Raw genomic sequence first — 18,171 nt, forward strand, 5'->3', positions numbered from 1 at the left:
GTGCCCTTACAGCCTACATTAGTTGGTTCGATTGAACCAACTTACTCACCAAGTCAACCCAATTTGGCTCGGGCTTCGGTGCACACCCAGGCAGTGCTTCATTGAAACGCCTTGACCGAGTGCCTAGGCAAGGCACCTTTTGAAAACACTGTTGTTGTTTACCTTCTGAGTGACCAGTCAAGGCTCAGTTAACCAAAATTTATTTTAAGCAAAGCAATAAAGTTTAAGTCTTACTTTATAAAGTAGATGAATTTCAAACAGAATAAAGAAAACAGAGAAGGAAACAAAAGAAAAGAAGTAATAGAATGTTTGTGTGTGTGAGAAAGAGAGAGGAATAAAATGTACAAGAGGCTATCTAGTACTGGTGTATACCGAAGAGAGAAGAGGAAGGAGAAGGAGAAGGAGAAGAATGAAGAAGAGGAAACGGTGAAGGAAGAGGAAGGAGGAGGAAGAAGTAAGGAAGAACAGGAGGCGTTGGAAGAAGAGAAAGGAAAAAGAGGTGAAGAGGGCTTAGCAATGGAGGAAGAGGAGGCGGTTAAGTATCGCAGTGGATGGCTGGTGGTGAGCAGCAAGTAACGAGCGACAGTGGCTGCAGGCCTCATCACCAAGCATGAGAAATCACACATCACTAGTCCATAACCCAAAGAGAAAAAAATAATGATCGGACCGAACCGAATTACTCAGTTTGAGTTGGTCTGTGTACCTGTAGACAGTTGGACCTATATATACCGGTCGAATCGCGCTAGACTTGTTGAGATTTCAGTCCTTGTTTGACCCTAGGGATGCATAGTACTCCCAATTTTAAGATGGGCTAGGATATCCCTACAAGATTAAGGAACCTATATAGTGATGGGACTGAGAACATGTTTAGATGTCTCCATGATAGGGTATCAGGAACTCGTTAAGAATCACTTTGTCAAGTCTTTGAGACGGAAGAGAGGAAGCACCCTTCGGCCAAACTAAAAGATCCAACATATTTTCTTTGTAACTGTGCATCTCTCAAGAGATAGGGGGAGGATCCTGCTGCTTCTCCAGCTCTATGTTTGAATGCTAGTTTGGAGTATAGGATGCCTCTCTGTACAACAGAGAGGAGCTTGTATTGTCCCAGAGGGCCCCATTTTCTGACAGCATGTTATCAGTCAAATTTTACTCCATTATAACCTACTTCAAAAAGAATTCCTTTTAAATCCTATAATATTCTAATTGTTCTTTTATCGAAATGGAATCTGAAACCTATTTTCGATAGGTACCTGAGATGGTGAGGATGCCATTGACAGAATTATGTCTCCAAATAAAATCCCTTTCACTGGGAGATACAAAATCCTTCTTATTGCAGGTATTTTCTGTCCTCATACTCATGTTTGCCTCTTTTTTTTTTCTCGAAATATCTTATGTTCGAAATCTAAGGGCGTAATTTGTTTACTTACAGGCTATAGAACCTCCACGTGAAGATGTAATTTCTTCTGCAATTGATTTGCTGTATAAGGTGCTGTTTTGGTACACTATAACTGTTTTTATATTGTCACCAATTATGGCTTAATAACATTATAGTAGTTGCCTAATACTCAAAGTCCATGATATGTATGTATTATTTATACATTCATACTGTCCCAAAATGTGGAGAGTTGATAACTTATTTCTTCCTGGACTGGTTTAGGTTGGAGCCTTAGATGGAAATGAGGAATTGTCACCTCTTGGATATCATTTGGCAAAGTTACCCGTGGATGTGTTGATCGGAAAGGTGTGTTTACACGCATGTTGAACATGGATTTGTGTCTCATGCTGGCCATATGCTGGTCAACAGGCATTTATCGTCCCTTAATCTGTTATTGGATTGGGATGCTCCAATTTTTTTCAGTCAAGCTCTTTCTATTTTGATATGATGTTCTTACATACATGCATAATAACGACACTGTGCAGCTTGTTTGAACATTATGCTGTTCAAGTTTTATCTATAAGTGTGGCAATGTTCTTCCAACTCCTTTAGGTCTGTAGAGTTTTTTGTCTTTGATATTTTTTCATTTTTTTCTTTGTTCATTTCAACATAACTAGAGTATCTGTCTATCATGTCTATGAGAAACTTGCATGCTGTAGTTAAAATTTCTTTCTTTTATGAATAAAATTAACTTTTGCTCATTTTGCTCTTAAAAGATTTTCATAAGTCTAGTTGTCTACCTATGTTGAAACAAACCATAATACTATACTATAAAACATCAGCTTGTTATGGTTGATCTTTGTGTTTTCTAAAGTGGTATTTGACAATTTACCCTTCTGATATGAAAACCCTAAGAATTCTACTAAATTCGTTGCTCCAAAAGAACATTCATATTACTAGGGATTCGAATCTCAAATCGTACCGCCCGATACGGGCGTTACATACCAGTCTGCTAGCTGACTGGCACGCGGATCACCTGTTATCCGATAGTATCAGTTGGCGGACAACACAAGGAGCATGACGGCGAGGAAGACAAGGCTGTGGCACTCATTGGACGGAGAAGGCATAACAAAGAAGAGAGCTAGACGTGGCGGGACACGAAGAAGCGCTCCGTCGAGCAGAACGCTATAGGGGGCGGGTCCTCGCTATGTCGGGCAAAACGCGGTAGGGGGCAGAGGGATCATGGCCGCTGTGGTCGAGGAGGTCACAGTCAACGGTGAAGGGATCCTGGCCCAGGTTGGACTGCTACTTCCCCTTCTCGCTCTTGCCGTCATCTTGGTCTTCTTCCTTACAATCGCTGAGGGTGGCAGTGGCGGGGGAGCGGGAGCGGGAGATGAGCTTGCCTTGGGCTGGATCCCCACCGGATCCGACTGTCACGGGAGCATTGTGGAGTGTCTTGCCAAGGGTGAGTTCGAGCTGGGGACGGAGGCGACCCATCACATCCTCGCCCGCTCCACCATCACCCCCTTTCGGTCTTTCGAGATGAAAAGGGTGTGATGGTTTCTTCTTAAAAGAAGAAGAAACCATCGTTGCCTACTCCGTCGATTGGTTTCTTCTTCTTTTAAGAAGAAACCATCCTTGCCCACATGCGAGATGGTTTCTTCTTAAAAGAAGGGTGTACCGCTCAATACACCCTAGCGTATCGCTCGATATGCTGTACCATACTGTACCAAACAAAGCTCGGTACACCGATATGGTATGAAATTAAAAAACTTGCATATTACAATTGTTAATCTCCAGTTTTTAGTTGCAAATGTTTAATTTTTCCACCTTGATGTTGTCCAGACATCAGCATATGCTATGCAATAGTTAAGAATAATTTGTAATATGCATAACATTAGTGTTGGTATTCTTTCTTTTTGCAGATGATGTTATATGGTGCAATATTTGGTTGTTTATCACCAATTCTTTCACTTGCAGCATTTTTAAGTTATAAGTTTCCATTTGTGTATCCGAAAGATGAGGTATATTGCTAAACTATATATGGTAATATGTTGTTTTTAATTTCTGGATTCATATTTATAACTTATCTTGAAGTTTAATACTTTATGATGCAGAAACAAAATGTAGAGAGAGCAAAATCAGCATTATTAGGTAATAGCCTGAATAATGAATCTGCTTACGAGGAAAGTTATAAACAATCAGATCACCTCTTGATGGTTGTTGCCTATAACAAGTGGGCCAGAATTTTGCATCAGGTTTTTAGTTTTTTTTTTCTTTTATGTTCCAATTAATTCCATTTTCCTATGCTGAATTCTCTTTAATCATATTGCTATTAGCAATCATGATTTTTTTGGTTTGCCTCGACCGTGATATTGGTGTTGAATGACATATGTTATATTTCAATGACAAGTTGTTTACAATACTTGCTAAAGGTTCACATCATTGCAGGATGGCACAAGATCTGCTCAACAATTTTGTCGTTCTTTTTTCTTGAACAGTTCAGTAATGTACACGATAAGGTTAGAACTTGTTGAGGAATTTATTACATTGACAATGCTCCGGACTCTTTCTGCACTGTTGTTTGACTTACTCTACTTTTGGCCTTCTATGGTGACGGAGACAGAAGTTCTGTTTTATGGTTCTTCACATCTTCTGGCTACATCTCGACTCTTCTCATCTTTATGATAATTGTCTTGGTTTATGTCTTCATATAGGAGAATATCATATAATAATAGCTATTCAGTTAGGCATACTTTTCTTATTTATTCAAGTAGCATGAGTGAACTGGATTATGTTATATATGTTATACTATCAGAATTGACTTGGCAGGGACATGCGTGTACAATTTGGAGGTCTGTTAGCAGACATTGGACTTGTTGATCTGCCAAAGCATCTCCTGGTAATATTCTGGTAACATATTTCGGACTATGCTAAAGCTTATTATTCTATCAAACGACATCTTTTTTCATCGGGAAAGGTCATGTTTTGTCAATATTACTGTTTGCTTTCTTTTACATGATATGAAGATCAAAATAGCGTAGTCTCTTTTGGACAACAACATGGGAATTTGACACTCTTTTTTTAATCTTAAGGTTGATATTTTAAAATAGAAGATGTCTGGTCATAAGCGGTGACTCTGTGAATCTTTGTTTTACACACCAGTAGGGCTCTTAGTGAAATTAAATTGGAGAACCAATTAGTGAGACAGGAAAATTTGGCAGAAAACGAGCCTTTCTTGCTAAGCAAGAAGGGGTTATTGGAGAGGAGAAATGAGTCTCAGTGACTGATCAATTGATCTCATATGCATCATTTTTGTGTGTATGCATGCATATGAAATTCAGATTGATAATTAGGTAGAGCACTTGGCCAGCCCACCATTTCTTTTGCTCGTCTTCAGTCCATCACGACTTCTAAATGCTTTTCTCATCATGGAAACAGAAATATAACATCACTATGCATATGATTCATTCGAGAGTAAACAAATGCTACCTATCTAAAATTCATTGAGGGTTGTTCTTTCTGAAGTTACATGATTAAAAGTATTTCTCATAATATATAAAAGCTGAAGTGATTAGGATATTGAACTTGCCTAAATGTTCAACTTCACTTGTAGATGTGGATTTTTTTTTTATGCCAATTCAAACCATGGTTCCTTATTGTCTGAGGTTGGCATGTGCTATGACAAGGGCCTCCATGAATATGCTGGTTGTATATCATCTCGAGTAGCATATAGAGTAAGCAAGACATTTTGCATAGTGCCGAACACCAATAACCTATCAAGCCAGTGAACCCCAGCTAGCATGGACCACAATCATTTTGGTGAAGTGCAACTGAAAAGGTTGACTTTTGGTTTAGAAATAGGCAAACTATGTCATTTACATATACTTCAGATTTTCTAACATAGAAAAATATTTCTTGATTGACCATTGTGTTTTGCATCTTTACTAAGTTAACATAGCAGGGGTGTGGGCTTTATAATTATGCATTAAGCAACAGTGCTTCAGCTTTTCTGATTTCTGTTAGCACCTTTTATGATTGACTAAAAGTTTCATTTTGTTTGTGGCTTTATCTTTTTGTTAATGTACTCATGAAAACCATTAATCAGATAGATAAGAAGGGTATATGTTCGTCCATCATCACATCTTGTACCTCTCTCTTGTTTCTATTTTTTTTATTATGTGGATTTCGAACTGTGCACATAGGCCAAACTGGTCATGCTGATCTTAACCTTAATATTTCTTGACTGAGCTTCATGCAAATAATCCATCAACGTGTCTGGGGCTTACTACTGTTTAATCATGTTACATGACTTTGACTCAGATCATTGGTTTACTACATTTATATGACATTTAATATTGCATCAAATTCTTTAGATTTTCTTTTTGAATTTGCTAAGGGGCCTCTTGTTTCAGTAGAGTTATGAAAGAAGGAAAGACAAACTTGACAGTTGGTTTTCTGACATGTCTCAACCATTCAACCTGAATGCAAATCATCCATCAATAATTAAGGTGAATATCTTTTCGTTCCCTGGTACATGTGAACATGGTTATTACAGAATTTTTGTTCTTTTGCCAATTTTATGCAGTTTATTTGTCAACTGGTGTTTGAAGTTCTCAGTATGTTTTGTCCTTTTCAGTTGTGTAAACAGTTTGTTATGTTATCCAGTGGTGTATACGATGCAGACCTTGATGTCCGAAGTTCTTCTTCTAGATAGGCTATATATTCATCTTTCTCACTACTATGTTTTTAAGATGCAAGTATTGTTATGTTATAGCATCGGAAGTCCTCAGTTCCACAAGTTTATTGATTCTGCAATAATCCTTGGTATATTACACTGTCATCTTATAGATCTTTTCTGCTGGTAACTTGGACTTGTTTGTAATAATGTAGTTAAGAAAATATGATACTTTTAGATTCTGAAGTTTTAAAACCAGAACTTATCAGAATATGAAAATCATATTGCCAAATCATTTTCTCTCCTGTTTCTTTTTTTTATGCAAATTCATTGCTATTATATTTTTATTAATTTGTTAATTTTCACTTCTGTGGAAGATAATATCGCATGGTTCTGTTCCAGTAATAATATGTGCAGGTCTTTATCATAGTGCCTAATTTTTCCCCTTTTTTTATTAAGGCAAATTAATTCCTATTAGTTTTTTATTGGACTATTGATTTTTACTTATCTGGAAGAGAAAGATATCTCATGGTTCTGTTGCAGTCAATAATATGTGCAGGTCTATATCCAAATGTTGCTGCAACCACAGAAGGTATTGTTAATTCAGCTTTAGCGGGGACTACATTACTAGCCAGTGGCCTTCCTCTGAAGGATCAAACAGTATTATATGATGGAAAGAGAGAAGTTCACATACATCCTTCTTCTGTGAACCACAACGTGAAACATTTTAGATATCCATTTCTTGTCTTCCTTGAAAAGGTGCACTTGAATATGTTTCTTATGAAGTTTCTCTTTTTCTATGTTAGTCATCATGTTAATGTTGGTTTCGGTGCCCCCACATGATGATGGGATTTCTTGATCAAAGATTTTTGTTAGTTAATTGTTTCTTGAGTGTGTTCAACACTAATAAAATGATCCATCATGCAGTATTAATGATAATTCAGAACTTTCTAGAGCTTATTGGTTTTCCAGATCTCAAAGCAAGGCCATTATGCCTTACCTGATTAAATAATGAGAGCACTATGTATTCAATTTAATCAATTTAACAGTCTTCTCTTAAATTTGTCCTGAGATTGCTGCCTCATCCAATATGCCCGAAATTTGGTAGCTTGGTCTTTTACAAACTTATAGTAATTACTTTGGTCATGCTGCATGGTATATTAGCATTTTTTTGTCTAATTTCTTGCATAGCTAAGAAGTACCCCAAGTTCCAAGGTCGTCCTTTCTTCAAGGCCAAGGTTGTAGAGGTTGATTGCATGCACTACTTTGTGGCTGTTAAAAATGTGTATACTCCTAGGCCGATCGAACAAATTCTATGATTCAATTTTCAATATGTATACCTCTAAGCTGACAGAAGAGATTCTATGATTCAATTTTTAACTTACATGTTAAAAACATGTAGATCTATATCTGTGATGAATTCCTTGTTGCATGCCTATCCTGACATGAAGAGTGTTGAGTTTCATGATCCTTTGGCGAAGCAAATCAGCCTTTACTGATAACTGTTTATCTCCAATCTATCCATTTTAGGAAGGTTTTGGGTGGGTAGGTCTTTATTAGATGCTTTTAAATATTTTTGGTTGGAGATTTAATAATCTAGATATAAGGAGTTAAGGACACTATCTAGATGATCCATTCCTAAACATAGTGTGATCAGTTTTTTATGTTATTACATAATTTGATTGTTTGTTGATGGTAACATGAGAATAACTCACACCACCTGTTGAAGTTTTAGCTTGAAAGAAACTAAGATAAAGATACATCTTGGATCACAATTAATGTTTTGCAGGAAATCTCTTAGTAGTATACTATCTGTATGCCTTATGTTCTTTGTCATTGTGATGTTGCCATTAAGATTAAAAGTTGGGTCTGATCTTGTGTGTTTTAATTGTTAACAAATGGGATTTTATATAAGTTATATCAGTTGGAGACAATAGAGATACTCAGTATATATTTTACAGACTAGTTTTTATATAGGAGATGCAGTGAATTGGAAATAGTGATAGTTTCAGCACTAATTTTGCTATTCTTTTATAGGTTGAGACCAGCAAGGTTTTTCTACGTGACAGTAGCATCATCTCTCCATACTCTCTTTTTTTATTTGGGGGCTCCATGTCTATCCAGCATCAGGTAAACTTCACATATTGCAGTTAACTTTGTGCATGTTCATTGCTGCTTGTGTAGTTTACATTAGTTGTTGTTGTTTCTCTCACCAGACTAGCTTTTGACACACAAGTGTCCTGTATCGTTGATGATCTTCATCAATGCATCCAACAGTAATGTTGATAGGACAGATCTCCTATCAGGGTGCAACTCTTATTTGAAGAAACATAATGCCTCCAAGAGAATAAGAGGGAAGAAGAGATCATAATGTAAGCTTAATTGCAAATAAACAGAATATCAATCTACTACACTTCTTGAAGTTACAATCTCACTTGTCTGCATGTCATTCCACCACTAAAATGGCCTTGTAGATCTCAAGATATGAATCCTAATAGCTAAACAACTTATCTAACCTAAGTGTAATCATACCAAGACTCTTAGTCAGCAAGTACACTAGAGTTGCAAAACACCTTCTAGAATATAAAAGAAGTGCATGAGGAAGCTTGGGTCAATCCCCTAATTTCCTGTATCGACTAGGGTTGGGTTAGGAGTCTTTTTTTTGGGCTTGCTTTAATTAGGAATCAATGTTTGCAAGATCAGCATCTAGTTAGAAATTGGTTATGATGAAAATCATATTTTCTTGGGCTTACACTAATCTTGGGATCAGAAGGATCAATTAAATTAGATTGACATGAATGGGATCCACTGAGAAAATACTTTAAAATAAAAAATAATATTATCAAAATAACAAAAATATTATATTATATCATTTTAATAAATACCTATTATTTATATGTTATACAAAAAATGCAAAACTTTGCAGTTTTGAAGATGGTGGTTGGTCCTATGACCCAATGTTTCACTGATCATAATGCACGTGTTGTTTGGAGCAATTCAAATGCAAATAAAAAACTTTATCTAATAACACATGGGATTTGGGAAATTTTGAATCTAATGGCATTTTCGTTCTCTGTAAAGCATTCATATTTTCTCAAAAGTTCTCTATCCTCTTTGTTATCTTTACCTCTCTGTCTTATATATGGTGGACCATGGTTTAGAAATTTAGGCAGATTCGTATGTACCACTGTGTACCACCTGGTATTTACCAGTCCACCCTAAAGCAACATGTAGACTAAGCTGAACCACCTGGTCTGGTGGAATATTAGGGCTTTCGTCCACTATGGTTTTTTTTATCATTACAGGGCTTGAACCGGGTAATAAGGTCACTGCTCAATTTTGGATCCCAAGAGATCCACTAATCTCTTAACTTTTTTCCTTGTTTCATTTCAATGCTGGTTAATCTCTTTATGCAACAATAAGTATGATGCATTTGCTTTGCTACTGCAGGCAGGGTTGATCACTATAGATGGCTGGTTAAAATTGACTGCTCCTGCACAGACGGCTGTTCTGTTTAAGGAACTACGCTTAACACTTCATGCTGTTTTGAAGGAACTTATCAGAAAACCAGAGGTATATGAGACTTTCCAACTTCTTAGTTGTGACATCTTATTTATTCCCTGCTGAAGTCACAAAATGCACCATCAGAAGCAATTTTTTTTTATCCTTCTTAGGTCTTTGTCGAACATTTTTTTTCTATATTGTGATGTTCATGCTTGTTTGGTTTAGTAGAAACTTTGCAATGTGCATATTACTAAAATAAGTTAATCTTGTTAATCATTGAAAAACAGAATTTACCAATTACCTGGAAATATTACTGTTATATTCCATGATTTTCCATTTTTTCTCATTCAAGATATATTAATCTTGCACCATAAGATACTGGTTATTCTTGCTTGGTTTCCACCATTCTTTTGCTATATATACTGAATGAACCATAATTTAATACACACATTGCTCAAATAATCCTCTCTCAATTTGTCACTTAAGATAGCAAACATAAAGCATTTCTGTTCTGATCTATGAATCGAGAACAGTTCTCATATTGACTGAAATTATAATGCCTACTCTTTGCTTATGCTATTGACTACTTGTTATCAAATTTCATGATTGTACAATTTTTTGATTGGTAATTGTTTTCTATTGTTTTCTTGAATTTCACATTTATGGCCTAACACAGTTGATAAAACTTATTTCCAGACAGCTACATTCTCAAAAAATGAAGTGGTGAAATCAATTGTTCAGTTGTTGCTGGAGGAAGATAAAGACCAAACGTCTTAAAAATGAGGCATGTATGTTGAGTCCCTTTTATATGCACTGCCAATCATGGTGTATGAATGAATTTGCATATCAATTTTTCTAAGAGTAAAATTTTGCAAGGGCAATTATGTCATAGACTTTTATTTGAGCATCCATATTCCTGCCATAATTAATGCTTTAGGAAGTCAGAAACCAAATTATATTGCATTCTGTTATATGTCTTTGATATTTGGAACAAGTTGATGACTGCATCAGGTTGTGACAGCTTTTATTCATTGGTCTTGACCTCAGTTAACCCACCATAAGTTGAAATGTAGTGTAGGATTCTTTCCCCAAAGAATATATATTTGTTGTTGGAAAGCTTGTCATACATGCCATTTTATTGAACCCATCTACATTCTTAAAATGAAAGACTTCAAATTGAAGCATAAAATTAAACAACCAAGAAGGAAGGCTTGAATGGCATGCTAATTTGTTGAGAGTGAGGGCACCAGGCGTGGATTTATGCCGGTCCATGGCTGGACCGATATGGGTCCGGTCCATTGTTGGCATATCGTGTGTCAGTAAGTTGGACCATACCGAAACTGTTCAGAGAGGGAGAGGAGGGTTGGAAGAAGGAAGAGAAGAAGGAAGAGGAAGTAGAAGAAGGAAAAGAGGAAGAAGTGAAAGAAGAAGAGTAGGAGGAGGAGGGAGATGGAAGAAGAGGCTGAGGAAGTAGAAGAAGGAAAAGTGGAAGAAGTGAAAGAAGAAGAGTAGGAGGAGGAGGGAGATGGAAGAAGAGGATGAGGAAGTGAAGACAAGGAAGAGTGCCTGAAACCATGTCAGCGGTGTACGTTGGGTGGCTGAGAGGCAGACGGCCTAACATTCTGCCTGTGGAGAGGGAAAAATGACAAGCCTTAATCGTGACGTCTCACTTCCCTTTAAACAATTTTTTTAATTGACTGGACCGGACTGCCCGAAATCGGGGCACTGCATATCTCATTTCGGGCTCGAACTGGTAAATTTCGGCAAGTATGAGCCAAACTAGAAGAAATGTCCATGACTGGAAGGTGTCATAAACTGAGGTTTTAAAACACTAACAAAAAACCAAAGGAGATAGAGGGATAATATTGGAGTGATGGCAAAGATGTCCCACTTGAAGGCATTATTAATGCCAAATAAGAGGGAGTGGAGTTGCTTCAAGTTATTCTTGATCTCCTAGCACCTTGTTGTTTTTTGAATGGCTATACTATTGCATGGCACACAATGGAAAGCTCTGCCAAGTGTGGTGGTGAAGGCATAAACCTGGTTGTGCCCTGATGCCAGAAGACTGATGTCTTCAAAGTGTGATTGGTTGGGAATGAAACAATTGGGACACAACTATGGTGGAATCCTGAGAACATTGATCTCATTGTTGGTGGCAAATTTCTTAATTGGCGACAAGGCCCTCAATTTTGGAGTATTCAAAACTTAAAACATAGGCTTTCTTCGTCTTTTGCCTTGCATAATAAATCACTCTGGTTCTTTCAGTAAAAAAGATAGTCTCAATTATTTGATTGCCTGATGCAATTGCATAACTGATCAACTGGACATTTGACAAGGTTGGGTTCTCAATTTTTCCATTTGGATAGAAGTCTAATTTTGGTACATATTCTGATAACCAAGTGTAGACCCTCAATGCCCTTGAAAAATCTTCAAGTTTTATCTTCTTTAAATTCACCAACTTTTATCAAAAAGACCATCCAAGCACGCCTTTTTTTTGTCAGCATAAGAACTTTCACCATTGGATATAATCTGCAACACCGAGCTCAGTAGATGGAGAAATCCAATACTTGCCAGCACAAGGTGCACCATCAATATAAATCCAATACTTGCCAGCACAAGGACACTGGAGAAAATTGTGGTCAACAGAATCAACAATGATGGCACATGGAGCAAGGTGCACCATCGATCCATCTTTTCTTTTAGATAACCTCTTTGTGGTGAACTTTGGTTTTGAAGGTCAACCACATTAAAGACTTGATCTTGGGATGCAAGTATATCTCCCAATCAATTTAGAGAAACTGCAAAAAGGACCATCAAGTTTTAGAGATTTCTGTAGTTGTTCATCTCTGGAAAAGGAGTCTATCAGATGAAGGACAAATTTCATATTCCATGAATCGATACAAAAGGTAGATCTTGGGTGGAGCCAGGAGAGTCCAAAAGTGAAGAAAACAGAATAATAGTTTTTATCAGGAAGCAATGTTCTGAATGGGTAGAACCAATAGTCTGTCGAGCATAATTGGAATTCATAAAGGTCTGAAGGAAGGTCAGTTCCACTATCCAAGCTAGGTATCCTTCCAGAGTTTATTCAGCTTCTGTTACCATAAAGTTTGAGCTCGATTTAAAGACCCATTTATATATGAGGATGCCATTCTAAATAGGGGAAAAGATTGATTTTCTCAAGTGTGATGCAAAAGGATCTTTACTCCTCACTTCTTTTCTCTTCCTTACTTTCCGTCTCACATGCCCTCTCTCACTCGTTCTCAGTCCCTTTAAATCTCCCCCGAATCTCTCTGAACCTTCTACCAAAAGAACAAACAAGAATATCTATAGAGGGCTATATACTCAAGATTAAGATCCAAGTCCAAAACCTGGTTCGATTTCTTTTCAAATTAAGAAAAATTTAAACATAATCTCTAATATAATTTCATGTGACGATGTTAGGGTTCAGTCTCTCTTCCAACTTTAGCCTAGATCTCTTCCCTTTAGACGTCAAGCCTTGATTTTTGTACATTTCAGCTTGATCAGTTTGAATGTAGGCTGGATCCACTCATATCTAGGCCTCGATCCTTGAAGATCTGGCCTAGATATATGTTTTGATTTAATTTATTGTTTTTTAGATTTAAATCACTTTTATCGTTATCAATGTTGATTGTATATGCTAAGAAAAGATGAGAAAGAATCCTAAATTAGGTTTTTTTTGGTGGCCAATTTTTTTGGCTATATATTATTTGTATATGCTGTTATTTAACAAATCTATGTTGTTCCAAGCCTGGACCAGTATAGGCCCAATAAATGAAATTGAATTCGTTGCTCTCAACAACAGATAAAATGATATCTTTCACCTACCATGGTGGAGCTATGTTTCCATTAATAAGAAATTATCAAGTACTCTTGATAAGATCCTTAGATTCAGAGTTGGTTCTTCTGAAGAACACAAGTTTATTGCTTCCATAGCTTCCAACTGAATGGTATTATAGAATAATCCAAGATATGAAAGTAGATCACCAATCTCTCCAAAATCTTCTGAGAAGGAAACCGTGGTAATTTTAACAGCCTAGCAGCCAGCATATGTACTTCAGAGATCTTTTTCAACTTTATATGAATATGATCCTTATCTATAGGGTTCCCTGGTCTTAAGCCCTGTTGTATATTTTGTTCATTTGGCACTATTGGGTATGTTTGTTCGGTGGCTTGCAGTAATCCTAATTACTAAAAATGCTTGTTAGATGTACTGGTTTTTTTTTCTGTACTTGTAGAGTTGACTTTCTTTTGCTTTAAGAAGTTGTATATATTGGGAAGTGGCAAAAATATGCAATGTAAAGGATATTGGAGTTAAATTTTGAGAATTTCATCACAAAGACTGCATTATTCAGCAGCTTCTTTGGTGTTTAATGTGTTCATGCTTGGTATGGTCCAATAGACCTGGGTCATACCTGTGGTGTTGTGTTTCATGTTAATGATTCAATATTTAATAATATTCTAGAATCTAGACATTTAAAGTCGTTTTGGAATGGTGTAACTTCCTGGTTTCATGCAGTTGCAAGGGAAATTAGTTTGCATTTTGTCAGTCAATAGCCAATATTTTCAATTTTGCATTCATGAATAGCAACATGTACAATTGTGGGACAGGTATAGGTTGTCAGGAAGCTTGTTTCTTTTTTGATGGTTCAAGATGCACAGGAAATATAGACCTTACCCTCACAATGAATTTGGTCTCTGACTCGCTGTAGTTGATGCCTTTATTGTAATAATAGTAGTATCTTGGTCTGGAACTTTAGCCATGGACTCGGTCCATGCTAGAAGAAGAAAAGAATTTTGCTCGACTTGTCATCTTTGGCAATCTAGGATTTAATCACCATTGTCCACATTTTCTGTGACCAAATTTCGACTTGTTCTTTTGCCACGTCTGGTTATTTGAATGTCCTTAAGAACTACTCATTCCGATGAAATACTTTTGAGGCTTAATACTACTTTCATTGCTTTTTTGCTTGAAGCTCAATATAATCTCCTTGTAAGGGAGATTGGGAGAGTTCATGTTGATTAGCTGTAGTACATCCTACATTGTAATATGGTTTTCATAACTTTATTGAACACTAAGCAACCTATGCAGGTTTCTGAGGGACATTCCTGGTAAAAGTGGGCATGCCAATACTGGCATCGGATGATAAACAAGTGGTGGAACAATGAAACCTGGGCAAGACTCAAGGAACTTGACTCAGGCTACTCATTTCAACGGCTAGAGTTCAGGATCAAACATATTACACAGCTAACAATCTAAAGAAGCTAGCTCCCTTGGCTTTCTTGGCAAGCTTATTATGGAAGACATCCGGATTATATGGTGAACAACTTCAACATGTGGCCTAGTTCAACATTTGCCATAGAACAGGCTCTCTTATTACACATGTAGAACCTGTGCTATTCGATACATTTTCTCCTATTAAGTTGAACCTTGCTGTGCGTCTTTCTCAAGTTCTGAAAACTGCTATAAATTGTTGGTTAGCACAATTTGTGGATTACTAACCACAACAAATGCTTGAACTACTATTCACAATATAGATTTTCAGTTGAATTTTCTGGTTCAGCATTCACATGCCTTTTGTGCTATCTTTTCACCCTCCAATGTCAGATAAAAGAGGGTTGCAGTAAAACCATACTGTATCTTGTAGTTACTGGTCCCTGGGGTTTTATGGATTCAGAATCATGTTTTCTTTAGAAAATATAATATGGCAGATTTAATAAAAGAAAAAGATGTTTAATCATTCAAGATCCATGTTATGATATGAAATCGAATGCAATGTTAGGACATGGAGTGTCTAGCAAATTTTCTATAAGCAGGCAGAATCAAATTTTTAGGCATTTTCCCTTTTAGTCTGTTGATGAATGGATTTGCCAAGTATATTCATGGTAGAATTCCTTTGTGCACAATGTATGTTGATATTATTTTAATTGATATGTACATTTGGGATGAGGTTCAAGCATGAAGCATAGAGAAAGTATAGGTTGTTGAGTTAGTAGAATTAACATCAAATGTATGAAGTGCATGAGATGGTTACAATAGATTAAAAGAAATTGTTGAGAGGAGACAGGACACATATGCTTTACAAATTAGAATATAAGAAAGGTTAATTAGTATACATGTGTAATTCGATAGTCAGATCAGCAGCTAGTGGTCTCAATTTCCTCATTCTACTTTGGTCCATTGCTTTATCGTGGTTGTGAATCTATTGCTACAGCCTTCAATTATCAATGGTATATATAACCTTCATTCTTGCAGTTGTAGTAGCCCCGCATCGAAAATTTCATGATCAAGGACACATGTCTCCCAGATGCAACACATGATACAGGGAAGCATCAGGGCCATGTTGGTCTCATGCCTGGCACACATCATCATCATCATCATCATCGATCTCATTTCTGCTTCCCACTCCATGACTGGAAGAGCTGTCCCAGCAAAGTGACATCCCTTGATCAAGTCTACCAACATTTATCGTCTTAATTTGATAGGTATAGATAGAATTATAAGAGTCAAAAAAATAGTTAAGATCCTCTCCCATTTGCAGCTGACCAAACCTCCTTTTTTGTTGTCAGGTTGGAAAAGGTCGGCAGCCGAGACCGAGAGGGGATCTGCTTCCAGGAAACGGGACAAGACGACAAGCCGTGTCAAACCAAAGTGATGATTCCGCGCTGCTTCGCCACCTCTCTCCCCTTTGTCGACTGTCGCATGGCATCTTTTGAACCGTTCCATTCTTTCCACCCGCAATTCCTCCGACCCACCGTGGAGAAAAAGAAAAGATGGCTGCCAACAGCAGGGAATGAAGCAGCCCACCGTCTCGACCTGGGAATCCGAGACACGATAACTCCGACTCCACGAAAACCAAAAAGGATAATGACATGAGAAGAAGAAGATACCTCTTCCTCCTCCTCCTCCTCCTCTCCTCTGCCGTCAAACGAGACGCACACCCCCACTCCCTTCTTCTCCCTTTCTCATTCGATCACACGCAACAGGTTCCCCATGAAACTCCCTCCCAACTTCTCCTAAAGCTTCGCCTTTTTCCCTCGAGATACGATGGAAGAGGAAGGCCAAGGCATCGGAGAGGAGCTCCTCAGCTTGGGCCTCGGCGTCGGCAGCACTCGGCGCTCTAATGCCGCCGTCGGGAAGAGGAAGGCGAAAGACGCGGAGGAGAGGAAGCTGTTGGGTTTGCTCCAGGCCAGAGAAGACATGCTGAGAGTAGACGCCAGGAGAAGCAGCCCGGAGGACAAGAGGGACCAGCGCTTGGTCCACCTGCTTCTCGCTGCCGCCGCCGCCGTCGACGCCGGTCGCGCCAGCGCCGCGATGGACGCCCTGGTCGAGCTGTACCGGCACGCTTCCCTGCACGGCGACCCGATGCAGCGAGTCATGGCCTACTTCGCCGACGGCCTGGCCGCCCGGAACCTGCCGGAAGCCTCCCCGCTCTACCAGTCCGTCATGGCGCCTCCGACTGCCGAAGAGGAATTCGCGGCCTTCACCGACCTCTACCGGGCTTCCCCTTACTTCCAGTTCGCTCATTTCACCGCCAACCAGACCATAATGGAGGCCTTCGAGGCGGAGCAGCAGCACAACGGCGGAAGACTCCACGTGATAGACTTCGACGTGTCCTACGGCTTCCAGTGGCCCTCCCTGATCCAATCCCTCTGCGATAAGGCCACGACGAGCAGCCCGATCTCCCTGCGCTTGACAGGGTTCGGCGGGAGCACGGAGGAGCTGGAGGAAACCGAGACGAGGCTCGTCGGTTTCTGCAAGGGCTGCAGCAATCTGGAGTTCGTGTTCCAAGGGCTTCTGAGAGGCTCGACCGCTAATGATCTCAAGATCGACAAGGACGCCACTCTCGCCGTGAACTTGGTCTTCTACCTGCAGACCCTGAAGAGCTCGTCGGAGATGCTTGCGACCTTGATGTCCATCCGCTCGCTGAATCCACGAGCCGTGGTGGTCTTGGTGGAGAAGGAAGACAGCCGAGGCCCTGCAAGCTTCTTGGCGAGGATGGTGGACTCTCTGAACTACTTCGCGGCCATGTTCCACTCGCTGCACGACTGCCTCCCCGCGGAGAGCACGGAGAGGCTGAGCATCGAGAAGAACCATCTGGGGAGAGAGATCAAGGCCGCCATGGGGAAGAGCTCGCACCAGGAGAAGGTGGGGGATCCTACGTGGAAGGGGAGGATGGGGAGCGTTGGGTATCGAGGAATGAAGCTGAGTTCGAGGTCGGTGAGCCAGGCGAAGCTTCTGCTGAAGATTAGGAGCCATTTCTCGAGCATCGAGCATGTCAGCAACAGCGGGTTTGGGATCGCGGAGGGAGACGACGGGAGGACAATATCTTTGTGCTGGCAAGACCGGAATCTAATCACCGTCTCTGCATGGCGATGCTCGACGTGACGAAGTCGGCGCGGCAGCCAAAGCTCCTTCGGCCACGCGAGAGTTGGTGTTCTTGATGGCAGCCGTACTTTTGTATGCAAATGTCACTGCATTCTTTGGTTGTTTTCTTTTCCTATGAATCTCGATACATTCACATCCACCTTTTCTTTCTCATATCAATACACCCATACTAATAAAATTGAAGTCTTAAAAAGATATTCTATTCCA

General features: G+C 39.0%; 2 protein-coding genes across 11 annotated transcripts in view; both read left to right on the forward strand.

The window, feature by feature from the left end:
* Nucleotides 1–15,145, forward strand: part of LOC135615021 (DExH-box ATP-dependent RNA helicase DExH7, chloroplastic-like) — a 37,223-nt gene extending 22,078 nt beyond the window's left edge. For 2 of the 10 annotated variants that reach the window (XM_065112985.1, XM_065112987.1), the window contains exons 22-34: nt 1,247–1,336; nt 1,430–1,486; nt 1,658–1,741; nt 3,301–3,399; nt 3,493–3,633; nt 3,827–3,897; nt 4,208–4,277; nt 5,794–5,886; nt 6,597–6,812; nt 8,091–8,183; nt 9,504–9,626; nt 10,254–10,341; nt 14,668–15,145. In XM_065112985.1, coding sequence (XP_064969057.1) covers nt 1,247–1,336; nt 1,430–1,486; nt 1,658–1,741; nt 3,301–3,399; nt 3,493–3,633; nt 3,827–3,897; nt 4,208–4,277; nt 5,794–5,886; nt 6,597–6,812; nt 8,091–8,183; nt 9,504–9,626; nt 10,254–10,334 — 1,218 coding nt within the window. In that variant the 3' untranslated portion in view covers nt 10,335–10,341; nt 14,668–15,145. Of the gene's footprint in view, nt 1–1,246; nt 1,337–1,429; nt 1,487–1,657; nt 1,742–3,300; nt 3,400–3,492; nt 3,634–3,826; nt 4,289–5,790; nt 5,887–6,596; nt 6,813–8,090; nt 8,184–9,503; nt 9,627–10,253; nt 10,346–12,058; nt 12,232–14,667 lie in introns of those variants that run through there. The other 8 variants (XR_010487811.1, XM_065112986.1, XR_010487816.1 and 5 more) reach the window with 8 other exon arrangements.
* A 702-nt stretch (nt 15,146–15,847) lies between these two features.
* LOC135615025 (GRAS family protein RAM1-like) lies at nt 15,848–18,171 on the forward strand. Its single transcript, XM_065112991.1, has 2 exons — nt 15,848–16,061; nt 16,146–18,171. The coding sequence occupies exon 2, from the start codon at nt 16,624–16,626 to the stop codon at nt 17,962–17,964; it is 1,341 nt and encodes a 446-aa protein (XP_064969063.1). The 5' UTR covers nt 15,848–16,061; nt 16,146–16,623; the 3' UTR covers nt 17,965–18,171.

This window comes from Musa acuminata, chromosome BXJ2-6 (assembly GCF_036884655.1).
Source record: "Musa acuminata AAA Group cultivar baxijiao chromosome BXJ2-6, Cavendish_Baxijiao_AAA, whole genome shotgun sequence".
Lineage (NCBI taxonomy): Eukaryota > Viridiplantae > Streptophyta > Magnoliopsida > Zingiberales > Musaceae > Musa > Musa acuminata.

Coding starts and splice junctions, on each gene's coding strand:
- LOC135615025 (XM_065112991.1), top strand. CDS start 16,624: ATGGAAGAGGAAGGCCAAGGCATCGGAGAGGAGCTCCTCAGCTTGGGC.